General features: G+C 43.1%; 1 protein-coding gene across 5 annotated transcripts in view; it reads right to left on the bottom strand.

The window, feature by feature from the left end:
* Nucleotides 1–5: 5 nt before the first annotated feature.
* Nucleotides 6–14,296, bottom strand: part of rdgA (retinal degeneration A) — a 445,829-nt gene continuing 431,538 nt past the window's right edge. For all 5 annotated transcript variants that reach the window (XM_075871370.1, XM_075871369.1, XM_075871368.1 and 2 more), the window contains exon 29: nt 6–14,015. In XM_075871370.1, the coding sequence (XP_075727485.1) occupies nt 13,966–14,015 (50 nt within the window). In that variant the 3' untranslated portion in view covers nt 6–13,965. The remainder of the gene's footprint in view (nt 14,016–14,296) is intronic.

The raw sequence follows: 14,296 nt of genomic DNA on the forward strand, positions 1-14,296 counted from the left end.
ACCAGTTTGGTCCCTTCTGTATTTCAAAATTTATTTTTTCAACACTTTCTTTGACAAAAACACAACAGCGAGAAAAAACAAAGGTAACAAAGCTGAGAAACAACAACAAATTTAATCAACCATCACACCAGAATTTGAGTAAAAAGAACATACTTCTGCACAAAAACCATTGCACCGCCGCCTAGTGTGCAGTGGGGACAGTGGTCGTTGCTACGTGAAGCAAGTCAATCACTGTGACGCAGTGAAAGAGCAATGAAAAAAAAAACACACTCACAAGTGGTGTTGCTCCAACTAAACGAGGTTCAAACTCCAAGTGAAACGCCTACCTGCACCGCATGTTCAACGTGAGACTCACATTGCGACGACGCTCCACTGCATATGTATAGATTCCTGCGAGCTTTTAAGAGCTCAGCGACGGACGCGAGGGAGTGAAGTAAAGTAATGATTTGGCTAGGCTATGAGTATTACTGTGCCGAGCGATTCGCAAACATCTTTTGTCACGAGATAAATACTGTCGGAAGTTTACAAGTGCGTTAAAGACCACATGCTCACCGCTTGTCGATGAAGATGAGTTAAACGTTCAAGCAACATCACTACGTGAGCAGAACTGCTGTAATATTCTGGACATTGTTAATTTATGCCATTATTTAATTCTGATTGGCTTCAAATTTCACCACTAAATATTCAACAAGATAACGGAACTTGTGTCCAGAATAGCATTTATGGACTATGAAGTAGGAAGAGAGCGACATTCTACACTGGGACACAAAGAAAGTGACACAGTGTGACGCTGGCTCTGGGTCGCACAAAAGAAGCTACCTAGGCAAGCGCTTGTCTGGGTAGCTTCTTTTTTGTCCCCATGTAAAATATTGCACCATTTTCTACTTATTAATGCAAAACCAACTTCACTAATAAACGATCAGGCAAGCGAACGTGCAATGACATGTCAGATTTTTCAAAAATGCGGGCTCACGAACTATAGAGCAGAAGCGCGATTTGAACGACGGGCCTGACTATTCAATCGACAGCGCCACTTTTCAGCTTCAGCGTATTTCATAAAAAGGGGGGAAGCGAGGTTCAGGAAACGAATTTTCAGACTGCTACATCCACTGCATACGTACATAGAAGTAGATTTGGTTACAAAACATTACCAATAGCAGTCCCAACGAGGCACTCCAAAATAACTTTTTAGACATTCACAATTAAGTTTTCACGCGCTGCGACTTATGGTGAAGCTAAGCCTAGTAATAAAAAATATATGTTGAGTGTTCCAGATTCAAACAATACCGCACCAGTACTTGTTTTCAAAGCCCTCCGTAGACTGCCGCAGTGCAACAGACATGCGCAAGTGAGCACGCAAAATTCTACAAGTGGGTCGCCATCACAGCAAGTTCCACGTTGAACGAGAGGCGGAGCCAGGTCCACTTACACGAACGACCAACCAATAGCACCGTGAGGAGCGTAATTTCTATCATGCAGCACGAAAGAAACTGTCAGTGATGTGCACGGTATACACACGGAGCAGCATACAACGGTGAAACTACGGAGATGCCGCGCAGACGTATCACTTCTCCGCGCGAGGGGTGACGACTTCGGTCAGCTACTGTAAGCCATTGAGAAACGCCAGTTTGTTGTGTTCCTTTTTTTTATGAATTTCTCTCTCTGTGTCTTTCTCGTCATTGCATATATCTCCGCAACGTTACAGCGCACTCGCCGGTTTAGTGGCAAACTGTCAGCTGAGGGTAAGGAAAAATAGACTGCGTGGGCAGTTTGTTGTCAGACGGGTTGCTTTCTTTCATTTTTTTTTTTGTTTGGAACAAAGGTAGGCAACAACGCGACCACGCGTTTTCAAGCGGTAAGGAAGTGCACACGATTTCGTCGCTCCACCATGAAGAGAGCAACTGTAGAAGTTTAACTAAGGAGACCACACTGACTCCGCGGGATTAACACTAACAGTTCCGGACACTGTGGTCGACGGGCAGTCACTTGGGAAAACCTTGTACAGTGCACGTGAAAGGGTCATAACGGCCTGGCGTCGCCTGTAACAAGATAGTGCTTTTTTTGTGTCGCAGAGGCACCAAATCTACGCGTCACGAAAAGCCGCCTTGCCGCCTGCTGCAGGCCGACTGGAGGGAGCACAGCTACCACCTTTCTACATTATCGTCGATGGTTGGCGGCACCTTTTTCACATTACCAGCGTGTCAGTGCGCTCCAGGAAAACACAGCGGCTCTGTCGTTGGAAAACCGTAGCCTTGGTCAGTGGCTTAAATAAAAAAAAACACAAAGGACACAAATCAGACCATACAGGCCATCTTGTGTGTGTTTTTTAATTTATGGGCTGTATTTTTATATCCATGACAACGAAATCCTGCTCTGAAATTAAATTCAAGAAACGAGCACAGAGACAGAGATGAAGTAATTGCATTCTTTTAGTCAGTCTTCTTTGAACTGGTAGAGCGGCTTTTGCACTTGGCACAATCTCATGGAGCTATAGTTAGTATTGAACCCAGGTACATGCTAAACAATAATCAGCCTTTAGAAGAACTTCAATTCGCTATACTTAACTGACAAATAATTTAAATATAATGTATTCTAAAGCTAAATATCGAGGGGGGACATTTGCAAAAAGCGCCCCTTCCAGCTTGAACACAAGGGAGGTCAAACTACCGTGAACCCTTCCCCCCTCTTCTTATTTACTTAATGCCCCAGGTCAATGTCGTTTCTTTCCAAAGTCAGCCACTGTGTAATGGAATTGGCGGCTGCATGTAATGTAATCTAACAAGGAACGCGAACACACAGATCTCCACGTCACGCATTTCTGCGCGCCGATACAACTGCACAAACGTTCAAGTATGCGTATCATGTGGGGAGGTGCGACGCCATAGCCAAACATATTGCAAGCATAGTGACGTCAAAATGCATCGAAGATTAAAAGTAACATTAGGCTTGCAGCCGCGTTTGTATGTTTCAATATTTATAAAGTATCGCATGAATAAATAAGATTCCTGTATTTAAAAGTTATAAATTTGAGTATCAGCATTTTGGAACCGAAAGCTAGTGGCCATTTGGTTTACCGCGTCATTAGAGCAGTTTTTTCACTTCAAGCCCGACTGAACTAATGTTGCCGACACAGTTTGAAATACACACAGCTAATCTCAACAAAAAATGATTTAACACAACATCCCCAGATGGTGCCACCAACGAACCCCTTCCGTCTACGTCACCAGTGTACCCAAAGTTGTAGCATGTCTTCGGCCAAGCTACAAAAGTCTTTTAGTAGGTCTTACCTCTCCAAAACCTTTTTGGCACTCGAAATTCTCGAACGAGTTTGAGAATACGCAAGTGGTCTTTCCCTCAGCTTACGTATAAAGCGCGTGCGCATTTATCAAAGCGTTCCTGTGGTGCGACGAAACTTCATTACGTCACAGAGGACGCCGGACCAAGGAAAGGCGCCAAAACTTTGGCATGTGTGACAGGGAATGCGAGGGTTTAGAAAACAGCCGTCTATAATCGTCCCAACAGGAAGAGAAAGCACAGTCAGGGTTGTGCCAGTACAAAAAACACTTAGACGTGGTGCAGGGCGCAGTGCACCGGAGACTGTGATCAGAATGCAATACATGTATTGACGGTTTCTAGAGCAGCACCAAAGTGAAAAGATGACACTGCAAACTCGGTGCACTTTCAGTTTGTCAAGAGGACAACTCTGTAACTGAGACATAACCTAAGTAACCAAGAAAGAAGGAAAATAAACGTACCAGAACAATGAGGCAAAAAAAGAAGCATTGCTTGATCTGAGCTCGACAGAAACAGCTGTTTCTCCATTTATTTTACCAGAAATTGAGAATTGGAGAGCACAGAAGTTTCACAAGCATGACGATAAAAAAATCAAACGTGGTAGCTAACCAGTCATTGCCGACATCCGCATTCGAAGCATTCAATTCACGCCACCACCGAAATTCATCACGCCATCAAAGCGTGCTAAACCCCCTGAACCAGCTGACTTATGACACAAAATCTGACGTTCAGTACAGCGCCGTCACTACCAGGTAGTATAAACGCAAAGCGTTATTTTTTCATGAGAAATGAAAGGCCAGCCAAACACGCCACACGAGCAAAATAACAAAGAAGGAACCCCTTTTTTTTCTTTTTCTGGAACAAGCATCAGCACGAAGATACAAGGACGAAAAAAAACAACTCTCAGACCCACTGACCACCCAGAGCTACAGTACGCGGGTCTCGCAGTAACAAGTGGGGAGTCCATGCGCCTGCTGTCACGAAAAAACCACCGGCTAAGCCTACAATCCTTGTGGTCTTCCAAGAACAAGATATGATATAGCAAACAGGCAGGTAACAGGCTTATCATAGTAATAGATTACACGCTTGCCCTCAGGGGCTTCACTACGGTCGAACAAGTGGTCCAGTGGCATCTTTTTTTATACACTTTGGCTCATTTAGGCATCCTAGGTATGTGGGCAACTTACAGGCTACATGAGTTGAGTTATATGCATATGTATAGTATTTATTTGTATTTATAGTGCCACCAACAAGAAAACAGCATCCAAAGTGGACGTGTCGGCGGGCCTACCGTAAGGTCGTGCGAGCTTGGGACGAATCACGTAATACACAATAGGGGGCGAAGGATTAGAAAGAGAAAGGTGAGGTGCTCCCGAAAAAAGAAATATCGCAAAACGTACTCTACAGACCTGCCGCGACCAATCGAGCTTTTGAGACACTGTTGCTCCCCTACAAATGCCCCGGGGCTTCCTTTGAAAGCTCACACGAAGCAACAAGATGAGGGTTGAGATTATTGCGATTGCATTTTCTCCTCGCTTCGGAGATCACTCTTCTCTAAAATCTCCCTTCACGAACAAAAACAAAAGATTAAAAAAAGGTAGCCGAGAGAATCCCTCCCCAAGAAACAACACTGCGCCTGCCCAGATGATATGACAGCCCTCCAAGCATCTACTTCACACCTCTCTTTTGGCAAAATGCACTTTGACTAGAAGGGGCTCTATAGATCACACTGCAGGGTTGTTCACCTTGTAAAGGCGGCGAACGCTAGTAAGATACATTACACCTTCGTCAGCGGCTAGAGGCTTGCTTTTCCCGAAGGTGGCTGCGAAGTCATGCTGCATTGGCTCGTGACTCTGGCTAGGACATGCTCCATCACCAGACAAGTTAAGACAAAAACGACATCGAAGGACCCTTCTTCTCGCAATCAACTCAAGCCTCATGGGAATGCCAAGCAGACAGTCTAACATCAGTATTTTTTTTTTACACATTGATCTGCTACATGGTTCTGAAGGTTCTTTCACATGAAGACAACACTGTAGCAGTGTTCTGCAAGATGACAAACATGGGTTTGCATGTACAGCTGCAGTAATTGTCAGTTCCACGACGCGCTGATAAAACTTCAAAACCGATTTGTAAAAACTATAAGAAAGACAGCCTGAATACAGGGATGCGATTCTTACACTTTCAAATTCCCGATCTTCAGAACTCTAATTGACCTATAAGGCTGCTGTGACCTCTATGATTAGCTTGGAGTGTTATCATTCCAAACTAATAAGTACGACAAACTTGACAGTGTCTAGAAGAGCACCCCACAACAACAAGAAGACGAGAAGAGGTGCTGAAGAAGCCTGCACTGCTTCTCAAAAAAGTTTAAATCAGCCAAAAAAAAAAACTTGAATACTGAAGCTTTAGTAGTAGGTATTTGAGCACGCAATAGATAAAATTGAAATAAAAGACACTAAAAAAGAACTTGGAGCATATTATTGTGAGCAACCTTCCAATACAGTGCAACGTAGTTCATACTACTGCACACTAACTTGAGGCGAGCTTTCTCTTATGCCGCTCAACAATGGGTGAAGACCCTTCATACCATGTTCTAAAGAAACTTGTACCTGATCAAGCCTATTGTATAACACACCACCGAACCATCACGACACAATCAAAGGTGTGCTTCCCAAATGCCAAGGACAATCTTAGGAACATCCACCATGAGCACCCCACGCTGTAGTTCCTCGCAACGTTCTTTTGGGACAGCTAGCCCCCTCTCAGATTAGGGCTGCTGCACTGGCTTTGGGACAGGTTCGTACTTTTCGTACATAGCTCTGAATCACGTCATGACCACTTATCAAGATATCGCGTTAAAATATTTATCTCCCATAGGCGTGCTGTTGACAGGCACCTGTCTGCTGGAGCAGTACATTCCCTTCCTTCCCATTTTCCGTGCACTTCTTATTGCACATATGTAGCGACAACTAATTCAACGCCACTTACTTCAGCACATCCCCCTGTCTACTTCTTGTATCATCAGTGCTCAAAACATTGTTTTGTCTGTGGTATAATCCATGCATTTATCAGCCCCATTGAATGCATTCCTACAATCCTCATCCTAATCGTACTTTTATCGATGTTGTAATAGTTTTTGCAGAACACCACAGCCCTTTCAACAATTTTAGCACCAGTTTTCTACGATGACACTGCGATGAGCCAGTATCATTATGAACAAAGTGCGCCCAATGCGTGCAACAGACTTCGTGGCCTGTTCTAAGCACAGTAGCGTAATTTCGTTTCGCATAAGTCTTTAACGAAACGTACTTTAGCAATTTTTAGTGTCAACTTTGTAGTTCTTTCCCATGAAGGCTTAAGTGGAGTCCATCCAGCAAGCACACTGAGATCGGAGTAGTGACATGGAGCTAGCTTACCCCTTGCAAACAACCGAAAAACAAAGCACACACAGTTTCATTTCTTGAATAAAAAGCACACAAACAAAATCTGCGAAGCACACTGCTTGCCACATATCCCTGCACATCAAATGTCACCGCCACGATTTCGGAAACTCCATTCTATCCAACAATTGAAATATGCACACTGTTGCACACAACGCACGTGAGTGTCCTGTTCTGGCTTATTATGGGCGACGAACAAGGTTTGAAATACGGACAAAAGAGCAATAGAGCAACTTCATTTCGACAACATGCAGCTACCAGCTTCGATTCCGCATGCAGACAGCACGTTTGTAAAACCATTGCCAACAAGTCAGTGCCGAAATGCCCTCCTGTGCCTGGAGCTTGAAAGCGGCACGAAAACCGAAAACCCTTTGGTCCCATAACAGCTATCCTTGCGATAACATTACATGTGATTTAGTTTTAACAAAGCAGCTTAAAAAGTGCAGCCATGAACCTAGCAAATAATAGCATTATTATATCTGACTGTTACCATAGGTGACAAGATAACAGTGTGGTATAAGATATGTCACAGAGGAGACACTATGGTGGCGTTGCTTGAACAAATTAAATAACTCACTTAATGCACAGCCCTTGCAGTCTATCAAAGGTGTACAAAACAGTCATTCTACGAGCCGTATGTGAGCCATGACAAGTAGGGCAAACCATCTGATTACAGCTCAGATCATTTATTCTGAGAAAAGGATTCAAAAGTTAAAGAGTGTGTAGGTTGAAATTGTTAGAAAGAAGTAAACGACCAGCAGAAAGAAGTAGGATAAATAATGAAAACAAGCACATACCATGCTGGACAAGGTAGATGGCCTTAGACACTGCAGGTGATGTAATTTAGGCTAGTGCAGTACCATGCAAAAATATAAAAGGGCCAAACAGAACAAGATTGCACACACAAGCAGTCAGTTGATCGAAGTAGATGGCATCTGTAGCTGAATAAACATAAGCGTAGAACACAGCTAACAAACAACAATCAAACTCATCAACAGCAAAACCATGCACGATTAAAAAAAACAGAATAGTGGACTCCCCAACAAAATGTCAAAGTGAACCATGCCTTTTCAATAAATTCTTGCAATACAGCCGCTCTTTCTGCATGTCTTATGCTCGTTATGGTGTGGCCACATGATGTAGAATTCTCATATTAGTGCATAAGTAAAACGAATGCCAGTCATGCACACAAACGTACTTCCTAGTAACACCAATCATTGGTGCAACATTACTGCAATGTTGCAGACATAGCTTTGTTACGGCAACAGTGCATGCTACCAGGGCATTAAACTGCATCTGCCATGCGATGTGCCTTAGTGTGAAGTTTGATCACAGATTGACCAACAATTTAACCAGAAGAGTAACGTACATCTAGTGCTAATAATTATGCAACAATTTTGAAAGTTAGTTCATTCCTGATGAACTTATTTTCTTGCATAGCACAAGCTATCCAAACATTAAAAAAGCAGGTCTCATGGCAAATGCATTACTCTTTTTAGAATACCGAATTAACAGAGCCCCGAATATCAGTAGTGTAGATATTATAGACAGCGATAATCTAACAACAACCTTAGTGCTGGATTAATGTTGCCGCAACACTGCGAATGTTGCACACTGTGTGCTACTAAGAAATGTGTAATCAATGCTATCACACGAGTGTTCTTGTTAAACTATCGAACAGCAAACGCCTTGCTAATGAAAACACTCATGCAGACACTTTACACAAATGGCCAGGTACAAAAAGATTTACTTATGGGTAGTTCCACGTATTGGCTTATTAGGTGCCACTGATGTTGGTGCCTGTTGAAACGTGTTCACAGTACATAGCTAACTTAGTAAATTTATCCAGCCAGTGTGTTCAACTATTATTCCATAAGGACCAATGGGCACACAAGCCATCTGAGGTTCTCTAAAAAATACTTGCAGGTTCTTTCTACAGCCAACTCTTCCGTACATGAAAAAAAAAAGTGTCTAAGTACCATTCCTACATTGTTCTCTTTAGCCTTTATTGTATCAAATCAACATCATGCCGTTCACGACGCTAAATCAGAATAATGAAAACAAAGAAAGCCTACAATGTCATAATTCTGGTTTTTGGGGTACTGGAAACTTGTATTCTATGTACATTTTGTAAGAAGTAGACATGCAGTACCTAATCAGCAACCAAACGAAACATCATACAGTAAAAACCAAATCCATGTGCTTGCTGCAAAACGTGTTTTCGTTTTCATAAAAAATTATTACTAATATCAATGAAAACAGTAATGTCACACTACCATCATTCTGTACGCTCTACATTATGCTCAAACACAACAGGCATAATTGAAACGAAACTTGGAAAGGCTTCTCCCGCAAACTGAGAATTGAGAATGTTCTGAATGCCTGTGCTTGTTAAATTATGGCATTGGTAAATTCTGATTGGCTTAAAATGCTGCCATTACAAAATTTGGTAAGACGGCAGAATTTCTGCACAGATCAGAACTCATGGACTATACAGTAGGAGCAGCGCAATATTCGACACAGGGACACAAAAGAAGCAACACGGCCCAGCGCTGAGACTTGAAAAAACAGCAATGTAGAAAAAGTCCTGCACTTTGGTTTTGTGCTACTAGACATTGTGCTAGTTTAAAAGATGCCTTGCATTCAAAAGTTATCTTGGGATGGTGCCATTTATGGCCTTTGCTTACACTAGCACTTGTGCCATAGGGTTGCCGACCGTAGGGCAATTGCACTACCTGTATGTTACTTTCAGAATTTTTTGGCCAGCGCAGGGCAACAGGGCCGGCACTAGGGTAATTTCAAAACATTTCACTTGTCATTGATAAGTGAAAAATGTCGAATATCCACCTGACATATCAGAAAGTTACATATCTGAAGAAATCCAAATTAGAATTTTCTTAATTTCAATGTGACGAGCACAAGATATGCAAAATAATATGTCAAAGTTCCTTGTGCTAGGCTTGTAGCTTTCCTTTTTTTTTCTTTTTTTTGGGGTGTCTTTTTTTTCCCTCTATGTCATCTCCCATTTGCTCGTATCTCGTAGCATGGAGGGGCTTTTCAATTTTGTGACTGTGGTCAGCTTCAAATATTGAATGGTCAGCTTTAGATGCCTCATCATACATGAAAGTGATGGTCGGCACCAACACAAGTGTTACGAAAAAGCATCACGATGTAATGATGCCATATCATGATGTCACTGTGGCGGGACTTATCGCAAGAATCTTTGGTGCCATTATGAAGTCATTGAGACGTCATCAGATGTCATCATGGCATGGTAATAAATGGATCGATCCCGGAGGCACATTTGAACATCGCAAAGTGTACATTATCTGTACGTTACCAGTGTTACACGGCGCTATTCCTATGGATAGGGTAAGAAAAGAAAAGCTATGTAGGGTAAAGTAGGGTAATTTTGCCCTTGGCATAGGGTATTTTCCAAAAACTGAATGGTAACACTCTTGTGCAACCACCCTACGGACGGCAATAAACTGAACAGTCACCAACCACCCAAACATGACCAAAGAGCACTGCTAACAAAAAACAATCAAATAAAAAAACACATACATATGTGCACGTGCACAGTTCAACAAACTTATTCACAGATGTCACTGAGACTGCACAAAGCAAGGTTCACATGTAGCTCAGCGCACTGGCACATAGCGCGATTTCATGAAGCGGCTTTGATACCTCACCAAGGTGGCTGCCTGAACAACATCGGGAACACTAGCTGAACATCAAGCTCGGTTTTAAAAACAGTTCCTAACAGTTCACGGGCAAGAACATAGCATTTGAACTCAACGAGCAGCTGCACAACCAATTATGTGCATAGATCTCTGTAGTGCTATGTGAAAAGTACTGCCCAGTAAGAAACTGTGCCCTTGGTGTCTTAGGTATTGGTGCAATCGCTGTAGTTAGCTGCAGTAAGCAATGTAGTATGCCTCACTTTACAAAAGAACAAAAACATGCCAAGAAATTGACAGGAACATAAATCAGCTCAAACAATGCTGCATGCATCTTTGGATCAGCTGAATTGTTAATAAAGAGACCCAGAGTTAACAGATATAAATTAAACATTTCATTTTTTAAAATGAGTGCAATTAAAGTTGACACAGAATAATGCCCACCTACAGTGATTAAAACTTCAGTTAATGTAAACTAGTAGCAAGCTCATGTTTGCCCTATTTAATTTGCTAAGAACCTCGAAATAATTTAATTAAAAATAACTTTGGTTAACAAAAAGTCTTTGAAATATCCGTGACTACGAGAATGCCGGCATGCAAAAAAAAACTAGCACAAGTTAAAAAGATACCGCTAAAGGGACCAACCTAATCTACATAGTGGGTTACATTAAAACATTTCTCCAACCTACCAAGCTAAATGATGAAAACATGTCTTGAGCCGCTGTAAGATGTGCCAAAGCTGCGCATAAAAGTGAAGGGCATGAAGCAGAACGGTGGGTGTGAAGTAGCCAGCAGCATTAAAGTGACTCTTGGCTTCTTGAACAGTGCACCCGCGTGGGCTCAATGTGCAATCCGCATAAAATGCCAGGATAGAAATCTCAAAGCCATCTTGATGACCGAACCCCCCCCCCCCCCACAAACACGTACACAAAAGGGTGCAGCCAAAATCATCAAGCAGAAAAAAAACTCAACACATGCACCAAACACTCTGGTGAGCAAGACAACAAAGAGAGAATACCACAAACACAGAGAGAATACGACAGCCGCAACACCAACATAAAACAAGCTGCAAACGCATACAGCCAAACCTCAGTATAACGAAATCTATCGGACTCTAAATCAACTTCTGTTACATCCGCAAATTCATTAAAAACACATAATTATAACCCTGTATAAATTACACGACTGTTCTTGCCTCATTTTGTTACAACCAACACTTCCGTTATAATTGAAACCTCGTTATAATGAATAATTCATTATAACCACTAATTTGTTATATGTAGGTTTATCTGCAACTGTTTTAAAGCAAGCTGCCACTGATAAGCTGCAACATGTGTGTCGAAATCTGTGCCCTCGCAAGAATCTGTCATCCTCAGACATGCGACAAGCAAGTGTGCATTCATACTTCTACTGGCAAAAGGGAGCTCACACTCAATGCCTTACAACCAGACCGGAGAAGAAAAGAATGCCTATGGAAGGGGCACTACCACAGTGACGCTAGGCTGAGGCTATTTAGCCTAGAAGAAAATGCCTTGGTCCTCCTCAAGCCGTTTCTGCAGGGATTGAGAAACTAAAGATACGGTGCACTGCTCGAAAGTTCTAACACGTGTCTCAAAGATACAAATGCGTCTTTTTTTTTTCTTCTCTCTCATCCTCCGAGGGGGCAGCCAAAACAACTAGCTCTAGTTCAGTAGTGCAACTATGGTACAAGGGCTAAATATACAAAATTGTACACCGTAATGCAAGCTTAGTATTAGCGTAGCATGTTTCAATGAAACTACTGCCTCCCCACCCCCTCACACCCCACCAGCCTCTCGGTGAAAGGGGGGGAAGGTGTTCCGCAAAGGGACCACTCGAGGTTTCGTCTCTTGCCCGAAGGCGACGCCGGCGATGCCTGCGTCACCTCCCACACCACCACCACGCTGGAGGGAGCACGTTGGCGACACTTAAGGCCAAAGTTGTCAAAAAGATTTGGTGCAGGAACGATGAGAAGGCGTTGGTGCATCCACCCACCACTGTTAACGGATTTTAACGTGAGGAGGCGTTGGGAACAGCCTTGAAGCGAAGAGAGCAAAATATTCGCTTTTCCAGACGGTGAACTGAGCGTCTTCATTTGTGTGGCGTCGGCCCACTCAACAAAGTGTTAGCTAAATTGGAAACTTCAGGACTGGCATGGTGAAACTCGGAGAAGTTGAGAGAAACTTGAAAACCCTAAAGCGTAAGAGTCGTAAAATGGTACGATAAAGATGTTTTATCGAGACTTGCATAAAGAAGTAAAAAAAAATTGGTGTGCAACCGTAAAAGAAGTGCGCAGTACATGTTCAAAGACTACAATTTATTCTTTTCGCGTGTGCATTGTGAGACCAAAATGCAGTGAAAAACACACAACCCTGTGTGAAAACAGGTGTCACACATTCGAAGAACGCAAACTCTAACAAGGATTTTCACACGTGTCTCGAGAGAAAAGTGCCACGGCTATTGCCTAAATGTATTGGCTTGTGGGAAAAGTTGGATAGAATGAATCCTAAATACTTAATGAACCGGGCTTCTCAGTGTCTATTGTGCTCAAGAGAGCCCAGTGTTTAAAAGCACCAAATATCTAAGCTCTTGGGCAGCTGCCAAAACAAGCGAGCCGTCATAGCAATGAGCTGCCAACCTAGCTGCTGAAAAACAATTAATACAACCAGTAAACTTAGGCTCTCACTTGATGTATAAGAGCTGAAATCAAACAGAGGTGCCTTATGAACGCGAGCACAAGATATCGTCAGTGCTCCTGAATGTCGAGTAAGCTCACCGGGAAACAACGCATGCGACTACTGCGGTTCAAAAAAGGATCTCCAAGGTGTTATACAAAGTCGCCCCCTCCAATGAGGCTTAAAAACAATCTTGAATATTATTATTGAAGTGAGGAAAACTAGCGTGCAAACATACCACAAGATCTGAAGTGCCTTCTTTTTACTGCCGCATCAATGGCTAGAAGACTGCGAGGTCAGAATGAAATGCAAGCATTCCAGAACGGCAAAACGCGAACACGCACCCATTGCTGGTGTCTGACGCTATAGAACGAATGAGACGGTCAATGTGGCTACACATGACGAATCACCAAGCTGCAGCCTGAACCCCACCCAGTTGTATGGGTGGAAGTTCCTGTATTGTGAAGAAGCGTGCGTACTGGCCAGAGTAAACTATTTCAAATGTTCCGTTTTGACATGTCGATACAACTGCTCCGCAACCCCAGCGTTTTTTGCTCCTCAGGCCTGTACCACCTTTCTCTAAGCTCCACATGTCGTTGCACTAAGCGAAAAGATGGTCGCAACTTGGCTCGTACTGACAAGTGCCGCGACATCAGCTGAGCGAGAAAGGCTCGTATGGCCCCGCCTGTGTATCCTGCTCCATCTCACGTAAAAACGATGATGTGGATTGGCTGAAGCCTTCGCTTGGCTTGCTCAACGGAGTCTCATGGGGTTGTGGTTCCACAGGAACGGCCAAGGAAGGGAAAAGCTGAGGCCCTTGTCGCTGCGGGGCAGGGCGCCAGCGTTCAGCTGCCGTCAGACGGCCGTCTCCCGATCCTGCACAAGCCTCTCGAAGTGCTCCTGGCCTGAAAGAAAAAAAGCACATGAAATTAAGAAGATGACACAGAGACACAACACACACACACACACAGAAAAAGGCGCAAATAGACAGCTTTAATTGAGCGCAGAATTTATGCTTATCTATTTATTGAAGATACTTCAGGGAACCTGTACACTGGGTTTTACATGAGGCATTTCAGAATCTGAAGATGCTTGCATTCTGCCCTTATCAGAAATAAAGCCACTGTGAATGAAAACCAAATTGTGGCTTCATGCTCAGCATCAGCAGAATGACACAGCTAGTAAG

The sequence above is a fragment of the Rhipicephalus microplus genome, chromosome 8, assembly GCF_043290135.1.
Source record: "Rhipicephalus microplus isolate Deutch F79 chromosome 8, USDA_Rmic, whole genome shotgun sequence".
NCBI classification, from domain to species: domain Eukaryota; kingdom Metazoa; phylum Arthropoda; class Arachnida; order Ixodida; family Ixodidae; genus Rhipicephalus; species Rhipicephalus microplus.